Source organism: Aspergillus melleus (assembly GCF_016097325.1).
Source record: "Aspergillus melleus strain CBS 546.65 chromosome Unknown contig3, whole genome shotgun sequence".
Taxonomy (NCBI): Eukaryota; Fungi; Ascomycota; class Eurotiomycetes; order Eurotiales; family Aspergillaceae; genus Aspergillus; species Aspergillus melleus.
Genome location: NW_025763372.1, coordinates 921,346 through 935,001, shown reverse-complemented (window position 1 = coordinate 935,001; position 13,656 = coordinate 921,346). Strand labels below are relative to the sequence as shown.

At 53.3% G+C, this 13,656-nt stretch overlaps 5 protein-coding genes across 6 annotated transcripts; 1 reads left to right on the top strand and 4 right to left on the bottom strand.

Moving 5' to 3' along the window:
* Nucleotides 1-173: 173 nt before the first annotated feature.
* Nucleotides 174-1,544, bottom strand: LDX57_005340 (putative C6 transcription factor; the record flags this gene model as incomplete). Its single annotated transcript, XM_046087021.1, has 2 exons — nt 174-639; nt 721-1,544. The coding sequence occupies 2 exons, from the start codon at nt 1,542-1,544 to the stop codon at nt 174-176; spliced, it is 1,290 nt and encodes a 429-aa protein (XP_045942987.1).
* A 448-nt stretch (nt 1,545-1,992) lies between these two features.
* Nucleotides 1,993-2,636, top strand: LDX57_005339 (DUF967 domain protein; the record flags this gene model as incomplete). Its single annotated transcript, XM_046087020.1, has 2 exons — nt 1,993-2,028; nt 2,097-2,636. 2 exons carry the CDS (start codon nt 1,993-1,995, stop codon nt 2,634-2,636), a joined length of 576 nt encoding a protein of 191 aa, XP_045942986.1.
* A 289-nt stretch (nt 2,637-2,925) lies between these two features.
* Nucleotides 2,926-5,124, bottom strand: bipA (Hsp70 family ATPase KAR2; the record flags this gene model as incomplete). The annotated part of the gene is made up of 4 exons (XM_046087019.1): nt 2,926-3,494; nt 3,550-4,655; nt 4,722-4,917; nt 4,977-5,124. The coding sequence occupies 4 exons, from the start codon at nt 5,122-5,124 to the stop codon at nt 2,926-2,928; spliced, it is 2,019 nt and encodes a 672-aa protein (XP_045942985.1).
* Nucleotides 5,125-6,090: 966 nt separating this feature from the next.
* Nucleotides 6,091-8,917, bottom strand: LDX57_005337 (putative translation elongation factor EF-1 subunit; the record flags this gene model as incomplete). The annotated part of the gene is made up of 5 exons (XM_046087018.1): nt 6,091-7,298; nt 7,349-7,531; nt 7,581-8,327; nt 8,539-8,613; nt 8,686-8,917. The coding sequence occupies 5 exons, from the start codon at nt 8,915-8,917 to the stop codon at nt 6,091-6,093; spliced, it is 2,445 nt and encodes an 814-aa protein (XP_045942984.1).
* A 375-nt stretch (nt 8,918-9,292) lies between these two features.
* Nucleotides 9,293-13,519, bottom strand: pan2n2 (poly(A)-specific ribonuclease). 2 transcript variants are annotated; one of them, XM_046087016.1, is made up of 4 exons: nt 13,077-13,519; nt 11,703-13,000; nt 10,533-11,648; nt 9,293-10,472 (listed from the first exon to the last, which is right to left on the bottom strand). In XM_046087016.1, exons 1-4 carry the CDS (start codon nt 13,203-13,205, stop codon nt 9,548-9,550), a joined length of 3,468 nt encoding a protein of 1,155 aa, XP_045942982.1. In that variant the 5' UTR covers nt 13,206-13,519; the 3' UTR covers nt 9,293-9,547. The 2 variants fall into 2 exon arrangements, with proteins under 2 accessions (XP_045942982.1, XP_045942983.1); XM_046087017.1 differs by having other exon boundaries at nt 9,293-11,648.
* Between the last annotated feature and the right edge of the window lie 137 nt (nt 13,520-13,656).

Sequence of the window (13,656 nt, the reverse complement as noted above, 5' to 3'; positions counted from 1 at the left end):
CAAGAAGGGAAGAAGCTTCTGATATAGTGCATGTAGATAGTCCTCGGGTCTCAACTGAAAGGACAACACGTTCAATGAAGAAGAAGTGAGCAGAACGGTATCTGCCAGCGAGTTTGCCACTTCGAAGCATTTCAACAGCTATATCCAGTCAGCTACATCAAATTTTGTTACAGTCAGTAACTTACCTGATCACGGCCCAACGGCAGCAAATCGGATTCCGTGAACTTCCGCAGCGAATACAAAAGATCGCGACTGACAAGCGCCGGGAACTTGAACGTCATCAGCTCGGCGTACGCCGAGGTGGAAAGCAATTGCCTCGATAGTGCCTCCTGCCAGACAATAGTCCGCATCCATTCCTTCGTGATGCAGTGGTCCGCCACACGCGAGGATGCTTCGTAATGACATCTGAGCGAGAGCATCGACAACGCAGCTTCAGTCTCAGCTAGGCTATCGGCTGAAATTGTAGTACGATCAATCTTTCCGGTGCGTCGCTGCACCGACAATGCATCAAAAGTGGCGAAGAGTCTGGCCAATTCGACCAATCCTTGAACATGGACATTGCCAGGTTCACCTCGCAAGTCCGGCACCACCATAGGATTGGTATAAGAAGGCGCAAGACCAAGGTGTATAGCATAGCCTCTGCACAAGCATGAGCATTTGCTCTCAACAACGCCAATACAACCGTAATAATTAGATCAGCCAATCAGTCAACAAACTTACCTCTCAGAAACCCACAATAAAACGAACAAAATCTCATCATTTTCGATAACATCGTCCTGTGGACTCCGTCGCGCCCCCGCTGCATCATCTGAATCCAATCTCAACAGCCTCGCGCCAGAAATCGCCTCTTGTATGAACATCATTGCCGAATTACGCCGGTTGATTTTCGCATGATACACATGCAGGAAGAACGAAACAAACACACTCCTCAAGTCCGGATGATCCCTATACCCCGTCTCTTCGCGCAGCCTCATACATTCCGTCGCCATGGCCCCACAGTCCACAACGTCATTCCCAATGGGCCCCAGCTGCAGTTGAGCCATCGTCGCCGCACATAATGCCGTGGCCAGACAATACGTGCTCACATCATACCGCCCTAATTCGATTGTCCGCAGCAGCGCCTCCGCATTGACAACAGGCCACACGCTATACGAGGACTGCTGAAACCGACGCACCACGGAGATCAGCGTCGATGGGGGAATCCTCCACAAGGGGTCATCGCTCGTCAATCCGGAACTATTTTCCGCGATGTGCTCATGTTCGGGTTCCAAGTCCTCTTGAGTCTGAGGATTCTCGGCAGGCTCGGCACTGTTGCTGATCATAGTGTTGGAGGACGCCGATGCCGATACGAGCGCATCCGGGTCCGACTGGCCCCCACCGGCACGCCGTCGCACTTTGGGGCCCCGTCGCCGCGCGGGTCTCAAGTATGTGCAAGACACTCGGGTCGCGGCGTACTGGCAGGTTTGGCAGGGCCAGGCACCGCTGCATTTTACCTTGCGGGATATACACTCGTCGCAGGCACGTTTAGTGAGCTTGGGGCGCATGGATGTGGATATGTAGGTCGATCGAAAGTGGAGAGAGAAGAGGGACAGAAAGAAGTGTAGAAAGACAAAAGATGGAAATGTAGAACGAAATGAGGGGAAGCAAACAGATCCAAACAAGTAACATGACTTGACTGCCTGTCTTCTCAGGCACAAATAAACCTGGAGAACATCGGACACTCATTCTTCATTGTTCTTCAATAGCCGAAGCTCCATCAGTCTTGGACCTTCCTTCTTTCCCAGCGATCCACTCCATCTGAACCGCCCAGTCGAAGGAACCGCCGGACGCGGTGGAGTCGACGTCATGCTCTTTTCTCCACATTCACACCTCCCTCATACTTAAGGGTTCAATTCCCTCCTCATTTTCTTCAAATACCATCCATACTTCCTCCTTCTTCCCTTTCAGTATCTACACACCAACCAAAGTACATACGTACACACATCTCACAAAATGGAAGACAAACCCCTCGCCGCAGCCAGCACAGATGTAAATCCAATCCACCACCTCCTCCTCCCACACCTCATCAAGAACCTCTACTAACTTGAACCCTCTAGCCCCGCGACCTCGCGGCCCAAGAATCCTCCGCCTCAGTGATCTTCCCAACCTTCACCTCCACAACCGCCTGGTCCCTCGGCCTCGCCCTGCGCTCCCGAATCCTCTCCCTCCCGCCCACGCAACGCAAACCGGCCCTAATCTCAATCGCCCTAACGGGCGGCTCGGAACCGCACGTCGTCTTCCAGAGCGCCACCGAGCCCGGCACGATCCCGGACAACGAGGTGTGGGTGCGTCGGAAGCGCAACACGGTGCTGCGATGGGGCGTGTCGAGCTGGTTGATGCGTGTGAAGATGTTGGCGAGCACGGGGCTGAGTGGCGGGGAGGTGGAGGCGGCGTTTGTGAAGAAGCATGCGCTGACGAGTACGGGTGGGGGAGGCGCGGCGGATGACTTTGCGATTCATGGGGGTGGGTTTCCCGTGCGGGTTAAGGGGGTGGATGGCGTTGTGGGCGTGGTGGTTGTTAGTGGGTTGAAGCAGGAGGATGATCATCAGCTTGTGGTGGAGGTGGTGCAGGAGTTTATTGCGCAGGGGGGTGTTTAGACTGAAATATTATTGCATGGGTTTGAGATTGTGTATCCCAATTAGTTAGGAAGACTGCACGGTTGGGTGATGCGATCTACAACTGTAATCAAATCAAACAAATCAGTCAATTGTATGAGGTATCAAGCTATTCCTGTCACCGATATACCCAGTGTCAGGCATCGTCTTAAACGATTCTTTTCAATCACAATATCGGACCAAACCGAGTTATAAAGATAATGTCTCAGATAGATAAGAAAAAAAACTCCAGAAAAAAAAAAGGTAAAAAAAGTTGCCCTCTAAGCTAATTTTACAATTCATCATGACCCATGGGCTCGTCGTCATCCTCATCAGCCGGGGCAGAGCCGTAGAGCTTGCTGGTGATGGGGTAGGCAACGTTGGACAGCTGCTCCTTCTGCTCCTCGAAGTCCTCGGTGGTAGCAGTGGCAGCGTTGTCGTCGAGCCAGTCGGTCACTTCCTTGACGGCATCCAAGATGGTCTGCTTGTCATCCTCATCGATCTGGCCGCCCAGTCCGTTCTCGTCGCTGACCTGGTTCTTCAGGCTGAAGGCATAGTTCTCCAGTCCGTTGCGGGCCTCGATCTTCGACTTGATGGCCTTGTCCTCCTCGGCGAACTGCTCGGCCTCGGCCACCATGCGGTCGATTTCCTCCTGGGTCAGGCGACCCTTGTCGTTGGTGATGGTGATGGACTCGGCCTTACCGGTACCCTTGTCGCTGGCGCCAACCTTCAGGATACCGTTGGCATCCAGGTCGAACGAGACCTCAATCTGAGGAACGCCACGGGGGGCGGGAGGGATACCGTTGAGCTCGAACTTGCCGAGCTGGTTGTTGTCCTTGGTCAGGGAACGCTCACCCTCGACTAAAAAAGACTGTTAGTGAAAGAATACAAAATCGAACTGAAGAGCAGAACTTACAAACTTGGATGAGGACGGTGGGCTGGTTGTCCGCGGCGGTAGAGAAAACCTGGGACTTGCGGGTAGGAATGACGGTGTTACGGGGGATGAGCTTGGTCATGACACCACCGGTGGTCTCAATACCGAGAGTGAGGGGGTTGACATCCATGAGAACAACGTCGCCGGTACCTTCCTCGCCGGAGAGGACACCACCCTGGACGGCAGCACCGAAAGCGACAGCCTCGTCAGGGTTGATACCCTTGCTGGCCTTCTTTCCACCGAAGAACTCCTCGAGAAGAGCCTGGACCTTGGGGATACGGGTGGAACCACCGACCAGGACAATGTCGTTGACATCGGCCTTCTTGACCTTGGCGTCCTTGAGCACCTGCTCAACGGGCTTCAGAGTCTTCTTGAAGAGCTCAATGTTCAGCTCCTCGAACTTGGCACGGGTCAGGGTCTCGGAGAAGTCCTCGCCGTTGTGGAAGGCCTCGATTTCGATGCGGGTGGACATCTGGGAAGACAGAGTACGCTTGGCCTTCTCAACCTCGCGCTTCAGCTTACCCATGGCCTTCAGATCATCGCGGACGTTGACGTTGTTCTTCTTGTTGTACTGCTTGACGAAGTAGTCCATGACGCGGTGGTCAAAGTCCTCACCACCCAGGTGGGTGTCACCAGCGGTAGCCAAGACTTCGAAAACACCGTTATCGATCGACAGAAGGGAGACATCGAAAGTACCACCACCGAGATCGTAGACGATAACCTGGCGCTCATCACCGGTCTTGTCCAGGCCGTAGGCGATAGCGGCGGCGGTGGGCTCGTTGACGACACGAAGAACGTTCAGGCCGGCGATGGTACCGGCGTCCTTGGTGGCCTGACGCTGAGCGTCGTTGAAGTAGGCGGGAACGGTGACCACGGCGTGAGTGACCTTCTTTCCAAGGTAACCCTCGGCGATCTCCTTCATCTTGCCGAGAACCATGGCGGAAACCTCCTCGGGGGTGAGGGTCTTGGGGGTCTGGTTGACATCGACCTGAACGACGGGCTTGCCCTCCTTCTTGACGATGTTGTAGGGGAAAGTCTTGATGTCCTTCTGAACGTCCTTGTCATCAAACTTGCGACCAATCAAACGCCTAAACAAAGATTCTGTTAGAATTGTCGTTCTCTTCTGAGCGTACCCTCAGGCAGAGAAAACTCACTTGATGTCGAAGATGGTGCGCGTGGGGTTGGCGGCGTATTGGTTCTTAGCGGCGTCTCCGACCAGGCGCTCCTCATCGGTGAAAGCGACGTAGGAAGGAGTGATACGGTTTCCCTGGTCGTTGACAAGAATCTCGACCTTTCCATTTTGCATGACACCAACGCAAGAGTAGGTGGTTCCCAAATCAATACCGACGACTGCAATATAATCAGCATATAGCTCCCTGCCAGAGAATTCGTGTTGCGAAGATGCATACCAGTTCCGTAGCTGTCGACAGAGTCATCCTGAGCGTGTGCGGTACCGAAGAAAGCCAGGGGGGCGATGAAGACGAGAAGCAGGTAGAAGATGGTCGACCAAGCAGCAAACGGCTTGGCCGCGCCATTGGGGCTAGATGAGCGCGCCATTATGAACTGTGTTAGGACGTAGTTCCCCTTTCACGACGGAACACGTATTAAAGTGAATAATCTCCTCTATGCAGAAGCAGACGCGTTCTCAAAACTCGTCTGGCAGAAATAAAAGAACACCTCTTGCAGTAGACACAAGAGAATGTAGAAAAGACGTGAAAGAAAAGCCCAACCACAGTCGAGTAGTAGAAGGGGAGGAAGGTGAGGAAAGAAAGAATGGGGGTGAGGAGGAGAAGACGGGGAGAGAAAGAGAGAAAGAAATATCCGGCCAGCTTTGTTCTTGTATGGGATCTTCCGGCGGCGAACCGGTGCAGCGGCCATGCTGGCCTTTTCGCCCGTGAAGGTTTACTTCTCACGCGCTGATTGGCGGAATCTCCCCAGGGACCGCATGACTCAGCGACAGGGCTCCGGAAACCGCCTTCTGCTTGAGGCTTTCTGCCGAAGGAATCCGCAGGCGTTCGTCCGATTGGAACAGGCGGAGGCGGTCCATCGAACTTGCTAGAAAGGGTCGCTTATGTCAGAGCTGACTCACGACAGGCACGGAGCCCTGACGATTGCCCGATCGGGAATGGATGGGCCCTTTAGGATACGTGGAATCTCCTGTTCGGCCTCATTCTTGAGTCAAGGAAAGGGCGGTGCCGTTTCATGAAGCGTCATGGTACTTCTAGACTCCTCGAAATGAGTCGAACCTCAATCTTCCATCTAGAATTACTACATCTGTCCTTCTTCCCTACCTGCAATATGTCAATATGGACAGGTGGCGATCACTGACTGCTGAAGACTGGGACCCTGCCAAGCACCAGTATCCACCCCCTAGTCTGTTTGAACCCCGATTGCACATCATACCCCGTGATGAGATATTCTTACGATGTCGGAGTAGAATCATAATCTATGCAATGGTGTATTCTCACTAGTATATGTACCTGTTTTCTAAAACCCATCGTATGAGACGTCGTAATGTCATGTTCATTCCAATAATCCTGCCGCCACGGTCTCTCCTCCAGCCCGGAGAACAATCCTCGTAGGCGCTTCTAACGGCACGGCGCGGTCCATTTCCACCTCAATGCGTGCCACTGTGCCCGGTGCGACGACCTTCGGTCTCTTCTTGACGACCTCGCCCGACCCCTTGTCCAAAGTGGCAATCAGCTTGCTAATCCGTCCCGGCACATGTAGACGACCCCGGTGGACGTCAACCATGCTGGGCATAAGGTGATCGAAAGCCAGCACCTTGGTTGTGAACGTGGTGATGTTCGAGATCGGAGCGGACGGCCGGCAGATGACATCGCCAGAACGGAGATGAATCGGGTCGATGTTGACAAGGTTCAAGACCACGTTCTGACCGGCCACAGCCCAATCGCTAGGCTCACCGTCTACTTCCAGGCTGCGGATCGTCGCTTTCTCCCCGCTGGGCATTGTGAGGATCTGATCACCGATTTGCAGACTGCCGGCATCCAAGCGACCCGAGATCGACAGAGGGTTTTGCACGCTGCCGCGGAAGACATCGCCGATCGTCATGCGCAGAGGCTTCTCCAGCGCATGAGAATTCGGCTCGGTTGCCTCCAACTCTTCGACCAAGGTTCGGCCATGGTACCATGACACGTTGGGATCCTCGCTGCGCCGGTTGACATTTTCACCGCTGATGCCAGAGCAAGGCACAAAGGAGATGCTCTTGGCTTGGAACCCGGCCGTGGTCAAGAAGGACGAAACTTGCTGCTCGATCTCATCGAATCGGCCCTTGTCCCACTGCACGGAGTCCATCTTGTTCACTGCAATGATGATTCTTTGTACGCCCATACTGCGCACCAGCAAGGCATGTTCCTTGGTCTGCCCCTTCAGTCCGGATTCGAAATTTCCAATGCTAGAGTCGATAACGAGAACAGCGAAATCCGCCTGACTGGCTCCAGCAATCATGTTTGGAACGAAGTCTCGATGTCCAGGAGCATCCACTATCGTGAACACAGTCTTCTCGGTCTCAAATTTATTAGTGGCGATGTCGATAGTGACACCCCTCGCTCGTTCTTCAGTGCCCTGATCCAGCACCCAGGCAAGAGCAAACGATCCCTTCCCGATCTTCTCCGCCTCGCGTCGGTATTTGTCCAAAGTGCGTTGGTCGATGGCTTTCAAGTCGGCAAGCAGACGGCCCATAAGGGTACTTTTCCCAGCATCAACGTGACCTACTCCCTATGAGTAAAAAGCCCACTGAATCCGTCGCATACACACTCACCGATGACCGCAAAGTTCATGGCTTTCTTCCGCTGGGACTTCTTGTATTCAGACAAGACATCCAAGTTCTTGCTTTTGACATTCACCTTCTCTTCAACGGTCAGATTGCCCATGCCACCAGCAAGGTCACCCTGGGTCTTCTTGTCGCTTGCGGATTTGGAAGCGGCTTGTTTCGACTTCATGCCTACAAGTCTATTAGGGAGGGTCCTAGTTCTTTCGCCGAATAGCCAAACCTTTCGCAGAGCTCTGTGCATTAAGCACAACGTCGTCGGGGCTTGGGCCTGTGAAGTCAAAAGGTTCAGTAAGATCTTGTCCATATATCGCCATGAGATCCAAGGTATTCGAATGCAAGTGGCTGAGCTCGGTTGCGGGAGGACGTGCAGCATCCCCAACGATGGTACTGGCAAACGTTGATGGTGGAGCACGGATGTTGACGGCTGGTTCCTCTTTCGGTTCGCTACCAATCTGAAGTACTTGTGTTGCCTTTTCCAGGTCCGCTTCAACCGGCATGCTTGGTTTTCTTGGCTCCGGGGATGGCTTTTTCGCCGGCGAAGGGCTTCCAAGACGGGATTCCGCTTCAGGCGTGCCGGGTGATGGCGTACTCTCCGAAGATCTCTGAGGCTTCCCATTCCGAGCAAGTCTTTCACGCAATGACAAAGGGGCTCCCTTCGATTCGGTTGACGGCGCTCGAGACTGGTCACCCCCTGCCGCTGGGCCCGGAGCTGGTGACGATGCTTTGTCCGACTCCTTTTTCTTGCGCGCGGCCGCCAGAGCCGCCAGTTTCGACACTTTCCCGCCGCCAGCTTCGGGGTTGCCTCCGAGCAGCCCAAGCCTAGGATAAAGAGGTTCGATAAGGATATCGGCCTTGCGATCCGCCGGGACATTGAGCCATGGTGTATCGCGAAAGAATTCCGCAGCGGAGAAGTGTGCGGTCTGCGGCGCCGGCTCTAGGGTAGACGGAGGCAAAGGATACGCAGGCACTACGAAACCTGTTAGAACATGTTCGAGCTTCGCAGGTACGGAGTCAGTTTTAATCAAAAATATCAATCATGTAGCAAGCGAGATCATACTCACCATCACCGTATGACAGTTTCCTTGCGGCCAGAGATATATTTCGATCGACAAGCCGAGCCCAACCACCACCAGAATCCATGAGGCAATTCACAGGGGAAGGAGAACACAAGTGCTTACCCGTAGTTCCTTTCGCTTTCGGGGCTGCCGCAGGCGCAGGCGCAGGCTTCTTCTTCACTTCCTTAGCCTTTTTGCCTAACCAGACCAGCGATTTCGTCAGCAAAGCCATTGCGATAACCAAATGAAATGAAAGTGTTCCAAACTCACCCCTCAAATAGTTAACCGACTTCTCAACATCATTATAGTAATGCCACAGTGACTCCTGAACCTCTTCGCGAGTCGCTGTCGTCACAGAGGGTTCCCCCGACCGCAACTGTCGAAGAACCTCGGCCGTGCACTGTTCCAGGAACTCCTGCTCCTCGGGATCGGGAGAGTCGTAGCCGTCGTCTTCGAAGTCGTCCTCGTCGTAGCTTAATGCTTTCACGCGATGGCGCGACATGGCGGATATTGAGGGATTGCTGACGGGAGGCGGGGCAAGGTCTGGGTGAGGAGGGGCTGAGTAAAGGAAAAGGGAGGGAGGTGAGAGAGTGGACGGTGGCGAATTGGGGTGTTTGTCCTGCACTCTGATGGGGAGGTCTGACTGAGTGAGAAATGCAAAGGGGTAGAGAGGTAGAGAGAGGAAAGGAGAGAGTGAAGTCAGGGACCGGAAGGGAAGAGTTGTGGTGGAAGAAGTCGAAGGGAAGGGAAACCCACACGTCATTCCCCACTCGGTTGCTGGATGTGTCATCCATAGTTACAGAAGAACTGCGAAGGTTTACTGTTTACTACACATAAACCATTATTATTCAGGGGCATTGCTACATGCAGATCGGTTGAAAATGTTTTAACTGGTTTTCAATTCAAAGAACTATCTTTCTAAGGTTATAATACGCAGCAAAGCCCCAACTCTAGACATCTAGGGATCATCTCTATATCCCCCACCAGGTTTCCCTACAGGAAGAATCCTGCTGCGTACATACATCCATACCATCATCAGAGGTCGTCAAAAAGCAATCCAAATGCCTATAGTGTGTGAGAAGGATAGGAGGAAGAGAACGATGAAGTAAACCAAACAACAAAAGAACAGCAATCATTTCAAAGGACTGCCGCTGAAGAAGTCGCCTGCGCCGGGACCGGTGAAGCTGCCATTGCTTGGGGTCAGGGCGATTGAGCGACGGAAGGCCTGTCTCGGGGTAGTTGGTGCGCTAACGGCACCTGCGGCATCGGGCACGCTGGGGGTATTGCGGCCACTGTTGTTTTGCATCGTCACCGCGGTTCCCGGTCGAGAGAGAACTGTGGTCGTGCCATTGCGAGGAGGGGGGCGGAATCCTAGCTTGGATCCCTCGCGGAAGATTTCCTCCAGGATTTGATTGACGATCCCTGCGTCCTCGTATTCCTGGAACTTCTTCCACAGTCGGAGGGCCATGCGTGCATCCTCAATGGAATCATGGCCACTGTTGTTATCTGCCGGTTCCTCCTGGATGAACTCCTTGAACACCGCCCAGGCGAGATATCGAAGACTGAGTCGCCGGTTCTTACCGGGGTGGAAGAATAGATATTGGGTATCCACCGTCTGGTTCTTGGGAACCTGAATGTTGATCTGTCGGAAATCCGAAGCCAGACCATGGCCGACAAAAATACAGCCTAGGTTGAGAAGCAGCCATAGTTTCTTGTAAGCAACCTTGAGAGGAACAAGATTATGCTGACTAGTCCTCGGGTCCAAATCACCGGGCTTGATGCCAGAATACTGAGTGACATAGTCAACAATCGGCTCCTTGATGGTGATGTAGTCGTCGATGAACGGGACACCTTCGCGGATGCCGGAGCCTCGGAGAACAGAGACTCGTGCAAGACCGCTCTTGCTGGGCCGGACAATCTCCTGGGAGCCGTCTGCTTTAACGTCGATTTCGGCCTTCTCGAGGTCCACGAACTCGGTGTCGAGAGCGACAGGAGTACCGGCGGCTGGCTTCTCCGTTTCAGACAGCGTGACGCGAGATTCCACGGGGCGGCCGGCACTGATAGAGATACAACGTTAGCATCTGCAGTTCGTTTAGCTTACGTAGGATTCCACTCACTTTAGGGACCAGTCACGGAACAGAAGACCGGTGTCCAAGAAGTTCTTCCAAGAGTCGTCGATGGCATGCCTGGCATCCCTTACCTGGTATGCCAACACACATGGTTGCTTCCATGGTTGGTTAAACCGCAGGGCTTCGTCTTTATCGACCTCAGTGACCAAGAAGTCATTGAATAGGTGCCACTTGTTAACCGGTTCGGTCTTTCGAGAGGAAATGGAGACATTAATGAACGAGACCAGATGGGGTTTCTGGTGTTCGGGGATATCAATTTCCGAGACCAGACCAACGAGCTCATACACCACGAGCCCGGGCATGTTGCCCTGCTTCCGCAATTTGAGATCTTCTCCCTCGAAGCAAAGGATCTGTCCGCCATCGACAACAATACCAACTTCTTCGGGTAACCATCCAGGTATACTCCATAATCGTCGGTAGATCGGATTAGTGAGGGCCGCATTCAGGATCAGAACCATGGGCATGCGGTGTACGGTCTTCCTGATGGCCACTTGCTGATACCTCCGACAGTAATTGCACCACCCTCTGTTCTGTGTCTCGCGCTCAATACTTGCCCGTAAGATGTTCGAAAACCGGAAGGCGGGGTTTCTTCGAGCTTGTTTGGGATCAAGGGCTGGATAGATCAATTCGTTGGCAAGAGAGTTGCCGGGTCGAACGATTTCATTCTGGCAGTAAATGCATCGGATCGACTCCGACGCAATAGTCGCTAGCCTCTGATCAAAATCATCAGAGCTTGGAAGAATCATGCGGAAATCATGTGCGATTTGGTTGAGGAAGAACCGGTTGACCGATTGAATTGCAGATGAAAGTGATTTCGTGGTCAGATTCTCTTCGAAGAGACCCAAATTGGAGGCTTCGCGGAAGCTGCTAAAGGTTTTCAATAAATTCGTGGCCTGGCAGTTCTGGCCATTTGCCTTTTCGAGCATGTCAAAAAGATAGCCCATCTCGCAAAGAAGGCAGCTCTCGATGATACAGTTGCTCGCAGCATGATTCAACGCGACGTTCCGCACCAGGGGGATGAACTTCAGGAGTTGTAGAAGGGCGTTGGTAAATGAGTTTGCAATGTGCGTCTCTAAACCGGAGAAATCGGTTTGATTGTAGAACCTAAGAAGTAAGTCAGCCTCATATTCGAATTCTGGCCAAAATTAGGGCACTGACCTGAAATCAAAATCGTCGACACCAAATCTGCTGTACTTGATTTCAACATTGCTATATTTAAGGAGAGGATCATCTTCGGCTTCTCCGTTCAGCTTTGCGCCTGCGAGAGCTTCGGCCGTATCGCTAATAGAACCCTCGGACTTGGCCCTGCTTTGCTCTCGTGCCTTCTCGCTCAAGAACTTCGGGGCAATCAGAGCGGGCTCTGTCGTAGCCAACGCTCGCGTGTTCTCAACCTGATTTCGTCTGGTTTTCTTCGGGTTTGGTGCATAGTGCCCAATCTCGGCGGGGCGAAGGTAGGGGATCAACCCCGGGTCAAGGGGCGCCGGTGGACTACCGACTTCGAAAACAAGGTGACTCGGCCATGCTGATAGCAGGCGGTCGTGATAATACGGCATACCGATCATGTTCAATGGCGTCTCGGGTGACCAATCAAGCGGAGGAGCGCGGGGGGTGACATCGGCGAATTCGGTCTCCTTACTCATTTCATTGAAATGGATCTTTGCCGGCGATCCCCACAGGTGAATCATGTACTCCGCATCATTGATCGCCAGAGCTTCTCCGGAAGGCGAGAGGTCGATCCCAAGCATATACGACACGTTGGCCTGGCGAAGATTGACCGCGTTGGGGTTCATCAGATCCACCACCTGAAGCTGGCCCGTTTGCGAGGCGACAAAACTAGTTGTATGAAGCTTTGGGTGCATGCGCACATAGGCCGCCCCAGCATGGAACGGGATAGGAGGCAGCGGCGAGAGGGTTTTGAGATCGTATACGTTGGCCAGAGGATCCACAATCGAGGATCCGAGATGTCGGACGGAGAAGCCACACGTAACCAGCAGATCATTCCGAGCATCCATATCATTCACAGCCGTCCCATGAGCCTTCCACGACTTGACGACCCGAAAATCCGACAAGCTCAAAGCATTCACGGAGCCCGTATCAGTCGCCGCACAGAGATACCGACTCTTCTTCATCATCGTGTAATTATACTCGGTCGGCAGCTTGTCGATTATGATACCCTTGTCGATATCGATGGTGAACATCGCCCCCTGGCACCCTGCGACGATGATTCTATTCAGTTGCGCCGTGAAGCTCATGCAGCGCAGATCTATCATTTCCTCGTGAGCGACATGCCATTGCGTCAACCCGCGTCGTGTTATCATGTGTACGCTTTTCGAAGACAGCGAAATCACGCCTCGGTCATGGAACAGGATCTGTCGAACAGATCCTTCGGAAACAGGGTGTGCCCGGACAGATGTATACCTCTGTAATTCAGGTCCGTAGAAAGAAGTAATCCGGCCCTAACCAAGCAAACCAAATAAAGGCGTCAGCGCAAATCACCACATCAGCTCATCCCGCCATTGAACCAACACGCACATATTCATTCCCCACCCACAACAGCTCCATCACATCGTCGAAGGCTACTGTCGTCGCGACCGAGGGCAACGCATGCGGACTTGGAGGAGGCACCGGAATGCGCGACAACTCATCCCAATCGGATTCCATGGTTGCCGGTATTACATCTGGGCCTGGAAGCCCAGGACGTTAAGGTATCGTCTTCGACTCAACAGAATGAAACTGCAGCTATGTTGATATTTTTTTTCTCCTGTCTTTTTTAGATACTGAATCGGCTCAGCGCATCCGGAACCAGGGCGAAATCGGGCATCGTTCGGCAAAGGACGCGACTGCGGGGGGAGCTGTTAGAGGGCACGGTTCCTCAGGGTTAGATGGGCACGGGTGTGGAAGAGAAGGTGGATGCAAGCAAACCGCTTGCACCCAGTGATAATAGCTAATCACCTCAGTATTCGTCACTCCTCGAGTCACACCGGCCGGGAGTGACCAACTTCTGACATCAAAAGGCGGCAGTAAAAGAGGTGCCGGACACGTCATCACGTGAGGGAGCTGGAGCGGGGGTGGGCAGCGGCGTGGGGCCTGAGGCCACCGCTTTTAAACTCCC

Coding starts and splice junctions, on each gene's coding strand:
- pan2n2 (XM_046087016.1), bottom strand. CDS start 13,205: ATGGAATCCGATTGGGATGAGTTGTCGCGCATTCCGGTGCCTCCTCCA. Junction 11,649..11,702: donor GTCGACGATTTTGATTTCAG/GTCAGTGCCCTA, acceptor CTTACTTCTTAG/GTTCTACAATCAAACCGATT. Junction 10,473..10,532: donor TTCCGTGACTGGTCCCTAAA/GTGAGTGGAATC, acceptor TATCTCTATCAG/TGCCGGCCGCCCCGTGGAAT.